The sequence below is a fragment of the Porites lutea genome, chromosome 6, assembly GCF_958299795.1.
Source record: "Porites lutea chromosome 6, jaPorLute2.1, whole genome shotgun sequence".
Taxonomy (NCBI): Eukaryota; Metazoa; Cnidaria; class Anthozoa; order Scleractinia; family Poritidae; genus Porites; species Porites lutea.
This window is the reverse complement of record NC_133206.1, coordinates 34,493,667-34,513,303: the sequence shown is the minus strand read 5'-3', so window position 1 is coordinate 34,513,303 and position 19,637 is coordinate 34,493,667. Positions and strand designations below refer to the sequence as shown.

General features: G+C 38.9%; 1 protein-coding gene across 2 annotated transcripts; it reads left to right on the top strand.

The window, feature by feature from the left end:
- The first annotated feature begins 73 nt into the window (after nt 1-73).
- LOC140941249 (sodium-independent sulfate anion transporter-like) lies at nt 74-17,178 on the top strand. Of its 2 annotated transcripts, XM_073390232.1 has the most exons (4): nt 74-1,258; nt 9,010-9,831; nt 12,700-12,988; nt 14,153-17,178. In XM_073390232.1, the coding sequence occupies exons 1-4, from the start codon at nt 368-370 to the stop codon at nt 14,782-14,784; spliced, it is 2,634 nt and encodes an 877-aa protein (XP_073246333.1). In that variant the 5' UTR covers nt 74-367; the 3' UTR covers nt 14,785-17,178. The 2 variants fall into 2 exon arrangements, with proteins under 2 accessions (XP_073246333.1, XP_073246332.1); XM_073390231.1 differs by lacking the exon at nt 9,010-9,831 and having other exon boundaries at nt 76-1,258.
- The last annotated feature ends 2,459 nt before the right edge of the window (nt 17,179-19,637 follow it).

Sequence of the window (19,637 nt, the reverse complement as noted above, 5' to 3'; positions counted from 1 at the left end):
AACCTTGCAGGGGTCGGGGTAGGGATGGAAAGTGACGTCACGATTCTGCGGTTTAGTACCCAGACTTTCTCCCAGCGAAGCGCTTTTGACATGAACGTCAAAGCAAGGTCGTTTCCGTGGCAAAAAACCCGTGACTTTCATACCAAGTGTGCAGCCAAGTAACAGAGTTTGAAAGGCCTGATATTTTCAATGTTATTTTGCCTGAACCTGCAGAGCATGAGACAGCTTAGAGTGTGAAGTTCACTCCGTTTGAATCCGCCGGTATCAGTTGGACGCCTGTCGCTTTGAGCACGTGAAATTTGTGTCATGTGGCCTACAATGTAAGCTTACTTACCTAAGAACTTAACCAAACTCTCAACCTGAAACCATGAATGAAAGCAATAAGATGCGAAGTGTGACAGAGCCTTTAGAAAACACTCCTTTACTCAGTTACGACGCTAACGAACATGATAAATATTCGAGAGCGAAGGAAGCTGCCAAGAAGTGCCTTCACAGGTATTTACCCATTACGTACTGGCTTCCACACTACAACAGCGAGAGTCTACTGCGAGACATTATTGCTGGTACAACAGTAGGGTTAATGGTTGTTCCTCAGGGATTAGCCTATGCGACAATAGCTGGGCTTCCTCTACAATATGGGCTCTACTCTGCGTTCATGGGCTGCTTCGTCTACTGTCTGTTTGGTAGCAGTAAAGATGTTACCCTTGGTCCAACAGCAATCATGTCACTGATGGTTGAGCATTTTGCCAAGGGTGAGCCATTACTTGCTGTTGCATTGACTTTATATTGTGGTATTGTGCAACTTTTCCTGGGTACCTTTCGTCTGGGTTTCCTGGTGCGCTTTATCTCACTCCCAGTTATCAGTGGCTTTGTGTCTGCTGCAGCCATCATTATTGGTTTTGGACAAGTGAAGAGTCTTTTAGGGTTGCAACACATACCAAGAGCTTTTTTCCCGAATGTCGTACAAACATTCAGGCACATCAAAGAAACAAACCCTTGGGATCTCTTACTGGGAAGCTGTTGTATTGTGATTTTGATAGTGCTGAAAAAGTTAAATCGTATTGAGTGGGACAAAAACGAGCCAGTGACTAGATTGCAGCAAATTTGCAGAAAGTTTTTATGGATTTTAACCACTGCACGGAATGCCTTGGTTGTTCTGTGTGCCGCAGCGGTTGTAAAAGCAGTACAATCTGCAACTGGCAATATGGACACCTTTACCTTGACAGCAGAGGTTGAACCAGGGATTCCAGATATTAGGGTAGGTTCCTTTTGCTTTTGTTCTTCTTATTAGAGTGGTTTTCGTTTGAGTGTCGTAAAACCAAAACCAAAGTAATTACTCTGGCCAATCACATAGGACACAGACAATACATTGAACCAATCAAAACTCGAAGTAATTACATGTGGCTGACACAAAGCGCGGGAAAATGCACGCGAGCGCGTCACAATTGGCTTTGGTTTTACTTCTGATTGGATGAAAAGGTGGCGCGAATCTTTTAAGCCAATCGCATCGTGTAGAAAGTGCAAAACCAATTACTTTTCGACACTCAAATGAAAACCGCTCTAACTTCGACCAGTTACTTCAATTCCAGGTTGTCTCTTCAAGGGCAAAGCAGTGGCAGATCCAGACCTTCAGATAAGGGGAGGGGGGGGGGGGCAGTCATCAAGACCCTGAGATAAGAGGGGTGCCTGGTCTCCAAAAAAATTTTTTTGGCCCTTTGCTCCTCAGTTTTGTCTAAAAATAAGGGGGGGCCTCCCCTGGATCCACCACTGATTAGTGTCACATTTTACTTGCTTGCCCCTCAACAAAACCCACCCCCACCCCCATCCCTGTTAACATTTCCATGTACATTTACTTTGTGACATAATACAAAAACAAATGGTTATAAGACCTTCAATTTGAGTGTGGTTTTGAATTGACTGAGTGGCTGGGGAATCCCTAGTTATTCCCAAAAAGAGAAACAGTAGGCTTGCAGGTCAAACTTGTTTGTGAATTTTAGGAGTCAGAATAATAAACATTGAAGGCATTGATCCCTGATTTTCCGAAAACTGAAATTAGAATTTAGTATCCAAATGTCAAAAGTTGGATAATTCTTAGAAATGTGAAATATGAAAATCTAAGTCAGGGATGAGGCATCAGAAAACTGAAATCAGAAACCAGAAACCACAGAAACCAGAACCAGGAACCAGAAATGAGAAAACTGAAATCAGAAATAAAAAGCAGAAACCATAAACCAGAAAACTTGACATCAGAAATCTCGCTTCGAGCCCAGCCCAGCCCCAACCCCCCACCCCACCCCACATTCAGTTCCCTTGTGGTTTTGATTCGTGACTGAGTGACTGGTAAATCCAGAGTCATTGAGTAGGGGCATGTCTGCATTAGCACAGAAGATGAAAATATATTGTATTTAAAAATTTCAAACAAAAAAAAATAGGCATGTTTATATTTATTTACAAATGGATATGGCTAGTTATAAAAGTGGGAAAGATTTAGAATGCATTCAGAATAACCATAAGGCAAATTTTATAAATACCAGAAAGCTGTTGTTTTCAATCTTGTGACTTTTACTGAATGTTTATACAAGGGACAGTTTCTAGCCACAGCTTACAGTGTGAATTCCAATACAGCACTATAAACCAGCCGAAAATCAAAGGTCTACAGTGTTTACATGTGTATTCTGCATCTGTATAATACGATTTAAACAAACAACAGGCTAGCACATTCTCTCAGTAACATGACATTTGAAAGGTCATGTCTTACGTTTTAATGAAAACTGTGCATAATCCATTTAGAATCTTACTTGAACCAGAAACATTATTTATTATTTTGCAACTCCATATCCAGCATGCATGCATACATATACAATTGAATTACATTCTTTTATTTACATTTATATTATTTATTCATTTTTAGTTATTTTTATTTGGATATAATTTTGACATGCCCTAAGGTAGCAAGAGCTAATCTGCGCAAGCCATTCACTTGAAAAAAGTATACGAAGTATACTAAGTAAGATAATATATGATAACATAATAAGATGGGGTTAAATATCTTGGTTCCTACTTCCTTTTTCTATGGCTCCTAGCCCCTGATCTTCTCATATGGTTTCCACCTGCCATCTGGTGATTCTCTAGACAGCAAGCAGTCTCTCTCTTTTTTTTCTTTAGTGAGGAGAGTGCACATGCATGGTCATTTGCATGTCTTGCATGTTTTGCTCGACGGACCAAGAAAAAAGAGAGACTGCTCATAGTCTAGTGATTCTCAGTAGAGGTAACTGTTACCTTCAAATAGCCCCTTCAACAGAATGGGTTTTTTTTACCACCTAGCTGTATGTAGACATGTAATCACTGAAACCCAGTTCCTCCCCTGTAAGTACTTAAGGGTGCACTTACTAGTATTTTATGCTGTGTTAACCATCAAGTGCCAGAATTTTCATCAGGGGTGATTATTTTTTGTTTGTTTTTTTAGCTCTTGAGAACTGAGCAGTATTGATTTAAGATAAATTCAAGTCATCGAGTTGTAGTCTAATACCTTTCTTCAGTCATTCTGTTTAAAGATATTTAGTTGAAAGGTGTTTTTTTAACTGACTTGCCTGTTATCTAACCCTTTCTAAAGAATACACTCAACTAAAAAAGAAGATTGTTCTGATAGAAAGTGGCTAACAAAGGTAACAGTTGGGTCAAAGGTTTTTATTGCCGAAAAAACCACACGCCTACAAGAAGTGAATCAAAATTTTATATACACGTGGCAGCCAGGGGTTAAGTGATATGTCCTCTTCTTCAGTTCTTTTCGGAATTCCCTGGGTCTATTCATTTGGAAAACTAAGTTTTTACGATGATACACAAGCTCGGGACAGTAATGTTTCACTAACAAAACTTCAGCATCAAGCTGGTGAAACCCACGCCATTATCTTAAACATCGCGATTTGGTGGAAATTTTGCTAAAATACCACCACAAAAATTTGTTCATTGGGGATGACTCTGTCATTCCAAGGTTCATCGAACCTTGTAGACAATGACAGGAAACATGTGGTAACTGAAACAGCTAGATCATCATTTTGGTACGCGTATTAAAAAAGTGAAGCAAACTTTAGGTTACATCTTTGGAACCATTTGCTCTTTAAAACGCGACTGGAAAAGCGCATTTGCTGACCGAACATGCCTCCAGACTGTCTAGAACCGGCCAGCCACGGATCTGTACACACACGCCTTAGGTCTCGTGACTGTCAAATTTAAACGAAAGGTTTTTGCAACGTGATTTTTGTTGCGAAATTGAAGATTTGATGCGATCGTAAAATTTTTGGTATTTTAATTTAGACCGCACTATTGCTATCGAAGTATGCCTAGGCAAATATTCATCTCGGTAGCAACTGAGAGCGGGAGAGCTAAGATCAACTCGGATAATTTCCATTCTATCCCCTTTAATTTGACGCACCAATTTTTAAAGATACTACACAGCATCCCACTGCATTCATCATTACCATGTGGCTAGGACTTGCATAACACGGACGAGGACCTTCGGTCTGATGGATTTATTAAGTGGGGTACGCACCGCCCAAACGCCCACGGATGTTTTTTCACACCTTTTTCTGCACAAGTTGCCTAAGCTCGAAATATGGACGTTGGCACTGGTGCGTAAGGTAGTTTAGTTCGAGTTAGCGGAGAATTCGAGTTATCCTAGTCCGAATTATCTACTGTATAAGCGTTTGTATGGGGAAAAACTACTGTTTCTGTAACCAGCGAATGTTAAGGGGTTTAAATAATAATCGGCTTGAATCACTTAAGTTGTGTTTTTTTTCTTTTCTGTGTGGTCCACGCCCGGGCGGGAAGAAGAAGGAAGAAGGAAGGAAGAAGAAACACTCACCTTTAGTTTAAATAGCTCACACTCACACTCGTAGGCTACAGAAACAAGCGTTTTCCCCCCATACAAATCCTTATATTTCGATGGTTACGCAAAAATGCCGATGTTCATAAACAAGCTTGGGCTACCTGTCTTTTTAGAATCAGCAGATGGTAAAATTGAAATCAGCATGTAGCGTATTTTATACCTTTATTAGCCAATCTTTGCCACCCGCGTTCTTCCTCCTTTGACGAGGAAGAGACATGTCGTTGCCCATGTTTTTCTTGTTCTTACCTGTCCGGGTCTGTTCAATGATTGTTGCATGGTGACTCGTAGCTATTACCGTCGAATATTACTATTTGCAAGCTTACTTTACGTTCACTGAAAGCGTCGTTTACAATGCAACGCAATATCCCGTCATTTTAGGCGGACAAGTTTATATGATTCCGTTGTGGTGCTAGTGTTGAAAGCCAGGTTAAAATTTGCTGACGGGGATGGGTTACAACAAAAATAATGTAGTACTCCCCGTAAATGCGAAATACCGAGACCCCGGGAAGAAAAAACAACATACTGTTGCGTCTCTCTCCTCCGTGGTAACCTCTTTCTGTCATAGGGAGGCTGGGAAGAGAGAAAAAGAAAGCGCAAGGGAACGGTGGGTAGGGGAAAAAGAGGAAGCTTTTCCCTCGTCACATCGTCGCCCGCGCGCGCAAGAGCCTCTGCGGCTTCGGAGAAAACTGTTACGTAACTGAAATATCGTCATTCTTGTTCCCTTGTACGGTAACATTTAAATTCGTATGTTAACACTGGACCTTTTCTCTGCTTTTTGTTGCTAGCCTGCATTAATGTTGGCTTTCTTCTTGTGGAAACTAAATCAAAACAATAGATAAGTGTTTGCAACTGAAAATCCGAAATTATTTCCTGGAAGAAATAGCCTCGGGTGAATAGTTCATGAAACTGCTGCTACTCGAGATCTGGTCCTATTTTCAAGAGAGATGATAAATTTCGGCCTGACCTCAGGATATGGTTGTGCTAGAATTCTCGATGTTTCTTTTTTTCGCCACCACTGCTACCAGCGTCTCGTCAACCCTTGAGAATTACGTTGATAACGATAAGCAAACTTATGCAGTGCCTTGGCTTTACAAAAAACGAGAAAGGCGAGTCGGCACTTGACTTTCTCTCTAACGTCGGTGTTTAAGCAGATTGTTAATACAGTAACCCACATGTAAAGAAGTGTCAAGGGACTAGCCTGCGCAGCTGGCGGGACTTGGGTGGGAGTGCTGTATTGTTTGGCGGCAGAGCCGCGAGAAGGGGTGGGTATACAAGTAAAATCCCTCGCGGCTTTGCCACTCGCTTCGCGTGGCAAAGCCGCCGCCAAGAAAGTACCCCAGACACAAGAATCCCGCCAGCTACGCAGGCTACCAAGGGACCGGAGAAAATCGTTCTTTATAATGTGGGTACGTTACATCATGGGGCGAAACATATCCGTTTGTTATGCCGGGGTTTCGTTATATATTGGGGCGTTGTAATGCCACTTCGAGACTGCGGGCGTAGTCTGTTTTCATTTTGTGAGAATCAAAACAAATCAGAACTACCTGTCACCTGTCTCCTGACGAAGGATTTACTTTGCTGTCAAATTTAAAAGGAAATTTAAAAAGCAGTAGTACAGGAATTCCGTCCGTTATATGATCACAGAATCCATGTTTCCTATATACTAACTTGAAATCAGTTCACTTAATTCGGTGTTGATTTACCTCCGGGGTTTCACGATTATGTAAATGTTGAGTGATTATGATTAAAACAAAGAAAAATGGAAAAAAAAAAAAAGAAAGAAAACTGGTTTGAATTTTCAAAGCCGTTGAAAAGTGCTACATTAATTTCATGCCAAACATGTGTCAGTTAGAGCCTCTTCTATCTTTGACTAAATCGCCTTAGTTCTTTGAGATTTCTTGACTGCATAAGATGAGAAAAAATGAAGGTTTTAGCGCGGTTGTTTTCTCGCACATGCAAATATACACATTCTCAACTCGCTGCACCTGGTCGATGTACTCGATAAGGGCCTCATACACATTGTTTTTACGATACTTTGAAGTCTTAAGTGGATTGTGGTTCAAAAATTCAGATCTTTCATGCGGTGAGCATGAAGCACCATCTACCCTTGGGCAAAAATACCCCTAATACATGTAGTTATACATGGTTCTGAGGAAAACGTGCGATTCTTGAAATTTTTATCTTTCACATGTCTTGATCTCTTTAAAATTTAATTGATCCTTTAATATTGGCTAGTGTTTCAGGACTACATGCGTAAAATTGTGAAAAGCTTATTTGTGACACTCATATCTGAGAATCTCTTCTAATCCTTTATCATTATACAAATAACTTTAATGACTTCGAAAATCTTTGAAAGCATCAGTTTTTTTCAACAGAGCACTCGGAAATTACTCTCCAATCAAATACTTGGGAACAAGGTTAATTTGAAGCTTAACAAAGTAACTTAAATGCGGCTAGCCGTAAAAACAATGTTTGTGCAAGGGACATCTGTTATTGCGTTTTCCTAAACATAAAAAAAAACAATATTTAGGGGATTTAAAAAATTATCTCACGAACGTAAATCGCCCCCGCCTCATGCAGGACCACAAGACAGGCGTCAACTTTTCAAACATTCTGAACTATTTTCCCTACGAATTTGTCCGCGCGATAATTGCGGCTCCTAACAGTTTTAATAGTGGCTATAAAAGTTTCTGAATTGTGTGTTCACCTGGATTATTTTGCCATCACAATTTGAAATTTTACGTTTTGAAAGCGACGTGATTAAATATTAGATATTTTATTAATGCAAACATCGTTTCAGTGATTATTTTGGTAACGCCGGCAACGCTAGGGGAGAAATAAAGGCCCGGAGTGGACTAATAACTGTGTGCGTACCATTCCAAAGTGTGGTACTGTACCGGTAACTTTCGTAATGAAATACTGGAGTTTTCGCAAGGGCCATAGGCGCCTATTACCCTGTAAAAACTCCTGAAATTCTTTACAAAAGTTGTGGGTACCGTGGCACTCTTTGAAGAGTCCGTACCAAATTTTTCTGTAGTGCAAAATGCACCTTAAATGCGCCTTATAATGAGGTGAAAACTCCAGTATTTCTTTACAAAAGTTGTCGTAACGGTTAAAAGGGTCCGTACCAAATTTTTCTATAGTGTGGAATGCACCTGGCACGTGGTACACCCGGCCAAGGGCGATTTAGCGCTCTCCCAGGCTATGCGATCTTATCGTGTACCCATTTGGGCACGGACTGAAAGGCACGACTCTAGTACGACTATAGCACAATGTAGTTTCACACGTCGAAATTAATTTGGTCAAATAAAATAGCAGAACTGAACTTGCCGAGAACAAAATGAACAACGACAACAACAACAACAACAACAGATACAGTTAAGCCAACTTATACGGCAAGGCAGTAACGTGACGTTTGAAGGCAAGTCGTGTTACGACAGTGAGAACAACGTGGCATTTAATTCTGTTAATTGAGTTCAGCACGTTTCGCAGCACGACGTTTGGAATGGGTCTAAGCAACAGTGCACGTAAAATTACATCGCCTGTGCGCTTGACACGTGCCTTGTTGAAAACGAGCTGGCAAACACTAAAAACACAGGCACGTGAATCTCTACTGTGACCAGTTAACTGAACCCCGATTATGATTTCGTTACGCTTCATTTGGAACCTGTGAATTACAATGAGATCTTAAAATAACCGAGTCCGTTGTGTACATCAAATAGTTGTTAAACTTACTGGCAGTTTGAAAAATTCATCATATTCCTGCGGAATACCCTTCTTTTAGTTTCTTTTACAATTATATAATTAGTCTCAAGATCGAGCAGAGCGAACACTTGTTTGCGGGAAAGTCATATGATGTCATGTGCTTCCGCTAGTCCACAAGTCCAGTATTATGTACGGTTTTTCCTGATTGAAGCGTGCATTCATGAATACATCAATTTCATTCACTTGATTGGCGGAGAGGAGAGAAGACCTGTTACCCCTTCCTCAAACAAGATGCAAAAATCAAAACATCCGAAATTCAAGGTGATTCGTTAATCCTTGGTTACTTTTTTGAGAGTTCAGCCCAAATCTTTTATCATAATTCGTTCTCTTTGTAAAATATGAGTTGTTCTGCCTTACAGGAAAAATGGTCGGAACTCTGCGAGCCGAAAATGGCTCAAGCGTACATTAGGAAGCGCTTTCCGATTGTGACTTGGTTGCCGGAGTATTCCCTGAGAACTTTACAATGCGACTTGATTGCAGGGTTGACTGTTGGTTTAATGGTCGTTCCTCAAGGTCTAGCTTATGCACAGCTCGCCGGTCTTCCCCCTCAGTATGGACTGTATTCGGCCTTTATGGGGTGTTTTCTTTACTGTATATTTGGTACAAGTAGAGATGTGACCCTCGGGCCAACAGCGATTATGTCACTGATGGTATCCGCGTACGGAAAGCCCGAAGTTCCTCAATACACCATCGCCCTGACCCTATTTTCCGGAATTATTCTACTGGGGATGGGAGTTCTTCGTCTTGGGTTTGTCGTCAATTTTATTTCAATTCCCATCGTATCAGGCTTCACATCGTCCGCAGCTATAATCATAGCCTTCAGTCAGCTGAAAGATTTGTTGGGACTGGAAAATATTCCCCGCCTTTTCGCTAAGAATGTCTACTACACGTTCAAGAATATAGGCCAGACGAAGAAATACGATATAACTTTGGGTATAATTTGTATTTTATTTCTAGTAGCGCTTAGAAAAATCGGCAAATTACAATGGACGACGCGGAAGGACGTGTCCGATTCGAAATTGACAAGAGCGGCAAAAAAGACAATTTGGTTGATTTCGATCGGTCGGAACGTTCTTATAATCCTGATCGCAGCTGTGGTGTCATCTGTGTTCTACAATCATGGACACACAGACATTTTCACCTTACCAGCTTATATAGAGCCTGGCTTGCCCCCATTTCAGGTATTTATTTACACGTCACAATTTTTGTCTGGTTATATTTTTAACTATTTATTTAACTGTGCCACATCATTAATTTCAAAAGTGTGCCTAATAACATTATGAGTGGTGTTGAAAAATAACTTTTACAACTGAAAGTTTGATGATTTTATTTTGAAGGCATACTCCGTTTGATTTTCTTCGAATATTCGAGATGTCATGCTTTGTATGTGTAATTTTTACCACTGCTACACGTTTGAATAATAATTACATTTTGCCACGCTCTAATTGGTGGGGGAAATTAAGAAATTCTTTCAAAAACTAAGTCACGACCATGGCAACTAACAAACTCAGTTTACCGCCCACGTGTTTTTTAATATTGTCATGTTTATTTCATGGTCATAAAATAATACGCATTCCATAGTAAACCGCTTTATACAACTTCGTAAGGGGTGTTAGCAGGGCGTATAAGGGGAGGGCCGCGGCTTATACGAGGTAGTCTCCCTCGCAAGCGTTGTTGTCTCGTCACGCAACGCTCGTGTTGGGGAGGAGCGTTACGTGACGAGGCAAACGGCTGCGAGGGAGACTAATATCTGAGGGGGCTTATGAATTAAACCTTCAAAACGTCATGATAATTCAAATTCATTTCAGCACTTACATTTGAAGGGGGGTGGGGGGGGGGGGGTTATACCTGGGAGGGCTTATAACCAGATGTATTTTTGTGTTTAGAAGTAGATGCGCCTACATGCTACAACTGAGAGGGTTGGGCTTATAAGTGGGAAAGGGGGGGGGGGCAGGGGCATAAAATTGTGGTTAGCTTTAGTTTGGTGAAAACACTACCACTCTCTGTCAAGGAAAGTCTTATCCCCTGATTAAAGCTCTACACTATATTAACATAATAAATACAATATAAAGTACAGCATGCGATGTATAACCCTTTCATCTGTGCGCTGGGCTTGTTTTTTCCTGATGATATCCCTATTACCCAGGGGGGAGGGGTGGTGGGGTAAACCTTCATCTGGATCAACAGCCCACTAACTAAGCAAGCAATAGACCTATTCGGCTAACTCAATGTTGTACCCAATTCAAACCCTTTGGGAATAAAACGTTTTGTTTCAGGAATTTCCATATCATTTAAATGTGAATGCCACATTAGAATGCAAATACAATACACAAAGAATCTTATCCCCGGGAGATTTGAATTGGGTACAACATTGAGTTAGCCGAATAGGTCTATTCCATCACAGTTACTGACTCTATTTGACATTATAAAATTATAAATTTGTTTTTCCATGAAACACTTACAGGGTCTTGTTCTCGAAGCAATTAGGATCTAGATCTTGTTCAAAGGTGTTCTAGCAGTGCTGCTTAAATAATAATAATTTATTGAAAGTACAAGTGCTGCTTTTTCACAAAAGATGAAAACAAGAGTACACAGTATATTTTAGTTCTTTTTCTCATGGAAATGGAAGCTTGACTCCTTATGGGTGCTCATCAGTAGTTATTGTTCGACATGAAATAAATACTTAAGAAATCCAAAACTATAAGTGTTATTATTATTATTATTATCATTATTATTATAATCATTCTCATTATTTTATTATATTTTAACATTTTTGTCTCAGATTTTTGCAAGTTTTTTTTCTAATTATTACACATAAGTGCAATGAGGTAGACAGATAGAGGATGTGACATCACAATATTTTTTGTTGGACAAAAATGTAATTTGGGCATTTTTGCGCAGTTTCGTGCAAAATGTTTTTTTTATACCCATGAAGGTAGAAGTCTTACTAAGCAGGGTTCGCAAATACGCCAAATTTGGCGTATTTTACGCCAAAATTGTTCAGATGACTCCACTGAGGTTACGGAGGGAGTCACTTCGACTCCAGAAATTTTCGGTAACAAACACAGTTTTGTCCTTATCTTTTTCGCAACAAATACAATTTACGTTAATTGTAAACGTTGTAAACATTAATTAAATCATCAAAATTAAAGAATTATACTGCACGACAAAACAGGAAGAGGGTAAATAAATATTATAATCAAAGTTTACTCGATGACCGCCATCATGGATTTTAGCTTTCCAGGTCAGCGGACCGACACAGCTACTTTGTGTATCCCTCACGATAGTGTAAACATGCCAGGACCACGTGCTGGAAAGTCTGAAAATGGCTTTTTTCGTTGTGATACTTGACTCCAAATATTCCAAAATGACTCCAAAATTTGTGAAGCAGAAGTCACAGTGACTCCACTCATCAATAAAATTTGCAAACCCTGCTAAGGTTCTATTAAATGCTAGCTGTGTTTACACAATCTTGTACACACATCACTAAAAAATACAGCTAAATTCTAGGGTAACAATCAACTGATTTTTCTTCAGTCTTCTTATGCCCAATGGGCTGTAACAAAACTTAACTGTTTTAAAAGGCCAAACTGATTTCTCAGATAAGAACCTGCTTTTATAGGCTCAACAGGTTCTTATAAAATGGGAGTTTAGATGCCTTCAGGTTTGGGTTTTTCTAAGCAGGGTTAAGATAACCCATTATTGGTTCAAAATTTGAGTTCATGTCTGAGCTCTTAAAAGCATATTCAAGTCAATTCTTTTTACTTACAATTGATTATTTGATTTGTGGAACCTTAGTACAATGGCTGGTTAAAATTAAAGCAGAAAATGCTTGAAACAAACAAAGAAAAGGAACCTGGAGTACATTAACCCTAGCCTCCTAAACAGACGTTATTTTGGCTCATCTACGAACATCTGAGTGGGGGTTTAGATAGAATAACCCTGGTTTTATGATAACCAGCCACCCAGGTTCTTAACCAATAGGTTACCATACTGTAGGAGGCTTTTATTTTACTTCATTAAAGACTGTTTGGTATATTTACCTATAGGTCCCTGCCCTAAGCTTTGAAGTTGATAATGCCACCTTGTCTGCATCTGAAGTACTCAAAGACCTTGGACCAGGGCTGGTGGTGGTTCCATTAATTGGTTTTCTTGAAAGCATTGCAATTGCCAAGGCCTTTGGACGTAAAAATCGCTACTCTGTCGATGCCAGTCAGGAGTTGATTGCGCTTGGTATTGCCAACTGTGTCAGCTCATTTGTATCATCCTACCCAGTAACTGGAAGCTTCTCCAGGACAGCTGTTAATGCCCAAAGTGGTGTGGCTACCCCTGCAGGAGGTATGGAAATTTAACAGATAAAAATATCATAGGTGAAAAATTACTCCTTACTTGTAATGTTAGTGATTAACTTCAGCATTAATTTGTAAATTGATATGTGAAATTACGAAATTGCTTTCATAGCAATTCTCAGTGCCAAGATGACATTCAGGTTAAAAGATGTAAGTTATGAATAAAGATTTCAGAGCATCGAAAGATGCTGTAGAACACCTAAATGCACTTATTAAACAGTGATAACTACAAACTTAGTTTTTAAATTCATGACAAACGAACAATTATTCATTTGTGCAAACAAAGGGTTGTTCATATATTTTCATCAAAGCACTCTCTTCTAAAACAATAGTATACAAGTCATGTAGTTAGTCTTTGAATAGAGCTGATGTGTCATCTTCTCACTGCTGTCCCTTCTGGTGATGAGCAAGGAGAGAAAGTTGTCTGTATTAAATAATTTTGCAAGCTGTATTAGACTATTGGTTCTCGTTTTCTATTAGATACCAATGCACATAGTGCTGAGTTGACTACATGTTTGTGACTCATGGAAAACTCAAACTACAGCTATATCATATACACCTGATTGAAAAAACGTTGTTGCGTAAAAAGTATAAACCATGAACGATGGGACCTAATGGATTTATGGGTACAACTTTATTAGCATTGCAAATTTAAAGTGCTTCTAAAAAATGTTTGCATTTACGAAGCTTTTCGCGACAATGCATTCCAAAAAACGTAAAACGGTTTCTAGTATTTATCGCTCACAACTTCACTAGTGTTGGACACATAAGAGATTTCTACAGTTAAAGAGCATAGCCATATTGCCAACGCACACTTGAAAATCATAAGATAGGACCTAAAAGCGTTCTTGGAAGACAAAAAAAAGACAAGAGCATGCCTTAAACCAAGTACTCTAGGGATTTGCATCCGCACGAGCATCTCGTGACAATGTAAACTTTTGTCAAAAGAACTTTGAATTTGCTTTGCTAATGAACATATACCCATAAATCCTTGAAACCTCATCGTTCATGGTTTGGTTGTAACAAACCCTGGTTGTAAGAACCCTGGAGTCATGGAGACTGCCTCTTTTGTTATCTAAAAAACGTTGTCGCTAAAAAGTGTAGGTATATACAATGGTGTTCATCAGTGTTATTTTTATTATTTTCACTTTAGGTATTTTTACTGGAGCTATTGTCCTTTTAGCCCTTGGCGTTCTCACCCCATCCTTTAAGTACATACCAAAAGCATCCCTGGCTGCTCTGATCATGTCTTCCGTTGTCACCATGATTGAGTATCATATTCTTCCCAATATCTGGAAAGTACGTCGCATTGACCTGATCCCATTGATAATCACATTCTTTGGTTGCTTCTATGACATTGAAGTGGGAATCTTAACTGGCATTGGTGTCGCACTCTGCATTCTTCTTTACCGTACTATCTGGCCAGCTGTGACTGTTATTTCCCAAGGAGACTTCATTCTGTTGAAGATCAATGGTAATCTTAATTATCCTGGAGTTGAACATGTGGTCAGTGAGATTCAAGCCGCCTCAGATACAGACCCCCCACCACCCGGCATTGTAATTGATTTCTCTGTGGTCACAAGCATTGATTTTACAGTAGCACAAGCTCTTATAACTGTCCTCGAGGAAATGGACGCTAAGAGAGTTCCTCTGTTCTTCTCTGGTGTATGTGATGCTGCGCGTGATGTGATGATCAAATCTGGTATTGACCCTGGAATAATTAATCAAGGCACGCAATCTGTTATTGATACAATTAATGCACTAGAAATTGTTTCACAGAAGTAGCCTTAATTATCAATTTTATATTCTTCTGTGCTCTTTCATCATAAACAGTGAGTTTGTTAAGAAAAATAACAGATTTAGCAATCGAATTGCAAGGCTCCAAAGTAAAGAGCCTGTCGTTTCCACTGACATCGTTGCCATTGTTGCATATTACTTTTGATAGATTGAGAATTTGAAGTCAACTTATGTTTCTGTAGCATAAATTGACAGGTCTCAGTTTCATATAACCTTGCTCACCTTTGCTAAATCTATTGTTAGTTTTAAAGCCTTCCCAAAAGCAAAAGGGACTTAGGTTTACTGCCTTTGTTTTCTTTATTTCTGAGCGAGAACAAAACTAAAAAGTATTTGTGGCATGTGAGAGTATTTTATTCCAGAGATCAATTTAATAAAACTTTTACAAGTGTAGCTATTGTTTTAGAGTATGAAAATAATAGTTAATTGTTAATTGTAAATTACACTTGTAAAAGTTTAAGCAATTTCTGAACAACCAGGGCCATTAGTCTATAGAGTTGAGTATTAACAGGTGCGGAGATCGCAGGTATACTGATTTCTGCCATATTATTTTGCTAGTACAACAATTCACACGTGCTCAAGGCAATTTTATCTATCTGCAAAAAGATAGTCTTTGGTATTAATTTTGTCTTGACATCATGTCTGACCAGAGGAAAGATTTCATCAGACATGGGCCATTTTTTGTCACATATAAGAGAGACTGAGAATCACTTTGACAGCAAATGGCAAGTGCCAATTTGTACCATGTGATCAAGTTTTCCCTTGTTGTTTACTGTTTATTATGTCTACACAGAAATTTATTATTGTTACTTCCAGCTTTTCATAAACAAAGAGTAAAATTACAGGAGTTTTTAACAAAATACAATATAGCGTAAAACCAAAAAAAAAATGGTTGAATGAAACTTTATATTTTGGGTGAATTACTTGCATTTATTGGTACTAAGAATTAATACTATTTTTAAAGAAAATTGTAGCTTTCCTTTACCACTGTGGTAAGTTGTCTAGGAAGCAATTCATCCATTTATAGACATACAGTCAACTCTCTCATAGCGACCACTTCTCGTAAGCGACCACCTCCCGTAAGGGACCACTTTACAAATGAACTGTTTTGTTGCTGTTTTGTTTTGTTTCTCAGTCAAACAATGTTGCAAATACTCTCTCGTAAGAGACCACTACGTAAATTTCTTCAACGACCGCGACCACTTTTGGGCCAGAAATTTGACATATTCTTTCGTTTTCTGTTTCCTGTAAGCGACCACCGGACATGATCACGTATGATTGTAACAAAACCGTTGCTCGAATGTCAGAAAAGTTCATTTTTGAAAAGTGCAGCCAAGTTAGCTGACAGATTATAGCAGTCAACTTACAAAAAATGTCGGTAATACGATCTATAGGTAAAAAAGTGGATTGTCACATTCATGCATTATCATGTTACGTACAAAGTTTCATCAGCTCCAAGCGCTATTTGAGTTAAACATTATCAGCAGCAGCATAATTAGGTTAATCAGTTCAGTTTCAGTTTTTTTCTTGATTTTTCCCATAGATAACCACCTCCCGTAAGCGACCACTTTGCCGTGCATCAAGGGTGGTCGCTTATGAGAGAGTTGACTATATTAGCATGTCAGTGTGTCACTATACACTATACAGGACATAGATTTGGGTAGTAACCTATCCCTTCTGGAATAAATTTAATAACAAATACATCTACATAAATACAAACAAAGTAATTTATAAATCTATTTGTTATTGTTAAATTTATTTTGAGATTATATTCTTCTTAGTTTAAAATTCAACAAGTGAACAGTTAAATTATGTAAGATATAAATTGAAAAGAGAATCTGCTATGTGGCAATTAGTACATTGCAGATGCAGATGCGCCAAGAAAGATACAATATATTTTATTATTAATTGGACTGCAAATGGTTTGGTAGAGTGGACTGTCAAATTTTGAACTGGAAGAAAAATATCTAAGAAGTTCAGTTAGTGTTTTTAAAATGGGGTATGAGGAACAGTAATGTTATTGTCAGTAAGTTAGTTAAAAATTTTCTATATTAATCCATCAAATATTTTGTGACTCTATACTTTACAAATAATATTCAGCGTGCAAAGAAAGTAGTGTCCGATAGACCGGGGCTAATGGATTTTGCTATCGGGTCAGTGAATTTTGTTCTTAACTTGCCTGACGGCCTAGTGAAGTGAAATCAATTCTCCTCATCAAAATGTTTTTGGAACATGCTAGCTGCAGCTTGCCCGAATGGCAAGCTTTAAAAATGATTTCTTTGCACTCTGATATTACGAAGTAAACATTTCCAAGTAAATGAGGTGAATTATAAATTTGTTTAAGGAGTTATTTTTGGTAGAACAGTAAAGGCTAATTTTATGGGATATTGGTATGTTTACAATGAATGTGTCCCTACCAGAAATCCTCTATTAAGCCCCCTCTCTCAAATACGCCCCCCCCCCCCCTCTAATAAGCCCCCTTTTAAGGGGAAAAAAGTATTAATCACTCAGGACTGTAAAATTTCATTTGGACTGATTCCACATGGTTTATTGTTGTTTGGAAGTTCGGACTTGCTTTTGATCCTCAGCTGCATGACCTCTGACTTCTTGTACTTGAGCTTTTCCACTTTGCATTCTAGTTCTTTATGGAGAACTGACACTACCATTTACGCTAAATTAAATAAGCCCTCCCTCCCAAATAAGCCCCCCACCCCTCCACAGTGTGTTTGAAATAAATAAGCCCATTGGGGGAGGGGATAAATGGAGGATTTAAGGTGTTTAAGAAACCTCTCCTCATGATCAAGTCAGTGTTAAGCCATGGCTTGTAGAAAAAGGGGACAAAATGGAAAAAATGAATGGAGGCAAGCATTCTTTTTTTTGTCCAATTTCATTGTCAAAACCAGGGGGGGTCAATTTAACAAAACTTTTACAAGTGTAATTTACAAGTACCGCTATTGTTTTTAGACTCTAAAACAACAGCTACACTTGCAAATTACATGTGTTATGATTGATCTCTCATTGCCTTGTTTGGGGCTGTAAATAGCAGATTTTGTTCTGACTTGGGGAGTTCAGGATGGAGATCAAAAACAGGTGTTGCTTATAGATGTGCACATAAAGTTATTGCATTTACATACCCATAAAAAAGCTGTGTTGAAGACAGCAAATCTTTACCACAGTTTAAATCACTATAGCCCTCATTTTAGTTGCCTGTTCCTAAGATGATCTCCTTTAGGGACTTTAATTCATTTGTTCCCATGAGCTGCTCATCACTTTTTCTGCAGAAGTATCCCTCCTCCCCACCAGCCTTCCCAGGGGGTACTCCTGGAAATTCTTGGAGGGGGTGTGGCACCCTTTTCTCCAAATCCTGACCCTTTTTCAGACCAAAAAATATTTTTCTCGCCTGTTTTCAGACCTGGTCTCTGAGAAGTTATGTCATCATTACTCAGATTATAACATCAGCAATAAAGATTTCTTGAAATCCATTTCAAATTCTATTATGTTCTCCATCTTTCTTATTTGTTTGGAATTGAAATGATTAATACATTCGTACATTCCCATAGTTACCTCAGTAAGCAAAACAGGGGAAAAACCATACTCTTTGGAGCAGCACATACCCATATGGCCTACATAAGGGAGTGCCTCCCCCTCACCCCCGCTCCAGCATCCCAATCCAGTCATTATTGTGTCTTAAAAGAGGAGATGACTGCTATATTACAAGAATGGGAGATAGAGTGTAATAGACTTCATATGTACCTTGACCCATATGTTCCTGTGGGCGTTGTGCCAAAAAAATGGCCTTTTGAAGTTGAGCAACCAGTTTTTTTGTCACTGTCTGGCTATAATGAACCAAAACTACCCACAATACCTCTTATAAGTTGAGGCTTTCACAACCTTCTGTTTGGGATGCAAAAATATCAGCTTCTGAAGTTCGGCATGTGCAGGAAGCAAAATTTCAAAATAGTTTTTAGGTTTAACAGTGACACACTCAGCATTCTGAACTTTTTTTGTGGCTTCATTTCGGTGCAAAAAGTTTTTGGGAACGTTTCAGTCTAGGATACTAGAATTAGATTGGACTGACGTGCAGGTGGGTAGCTCTGGGTGGGTAGTGAAAAAAGATTTTCATGAGAATTTTCAGGTCAATGGTAAATGGTTTTTTGTGTTTTCCTCCAATGTCCTTAACTGAATTGGCACATTCTGGCATGACTTGGAAGGTTTCCTCCCCCTGCACAGGTCAGATGACAAAGTTGTCTTTAACTGTACTGACCACACCTCTCTTAATGGCCACTGACTTACCCCTCTCCCCAAGGTGGCCATTGTAGAGACACATGGAGACGTTTAGAGAAGCTCAACTTACATCCTTACCATTATGCACTCAAAAAAAGTGATTTTTTTTTCATTTTACTTCCCTTTTTTAACACCTGGCCACATCTCTGCACTACCAGTGTCATCTATTTCGATTTCTTTCTGAGTCTATAACTTACACTATCAAAAGGATTCCAATGTTTTTCACTTGTACATACTGGTTTATCCAGGTTTATGGAAAAATACAACACTCTACCAATATAATATAAGGAACCTTTGATCGAACCACCCGCCAGTATCAGTACGAGATTGCATTTTTTGAGTACGAGTGTGCCTTAATTGATTCAAACCAATCTTAATATCATTACCTTTATGTATCCGTTAGTTAGTAACAGTGAAGTGTTATAACTCGGGAATACATTAAAACCCAAATCGATTCTAAAGTGCCACTTGTAATCGATTTCTTACTCGTTCACTGTAGCATAGTTTTGTTGTCAATATTAAAATATGGAAATCCAGCTCACCTGATTGAAGTCTCAGAA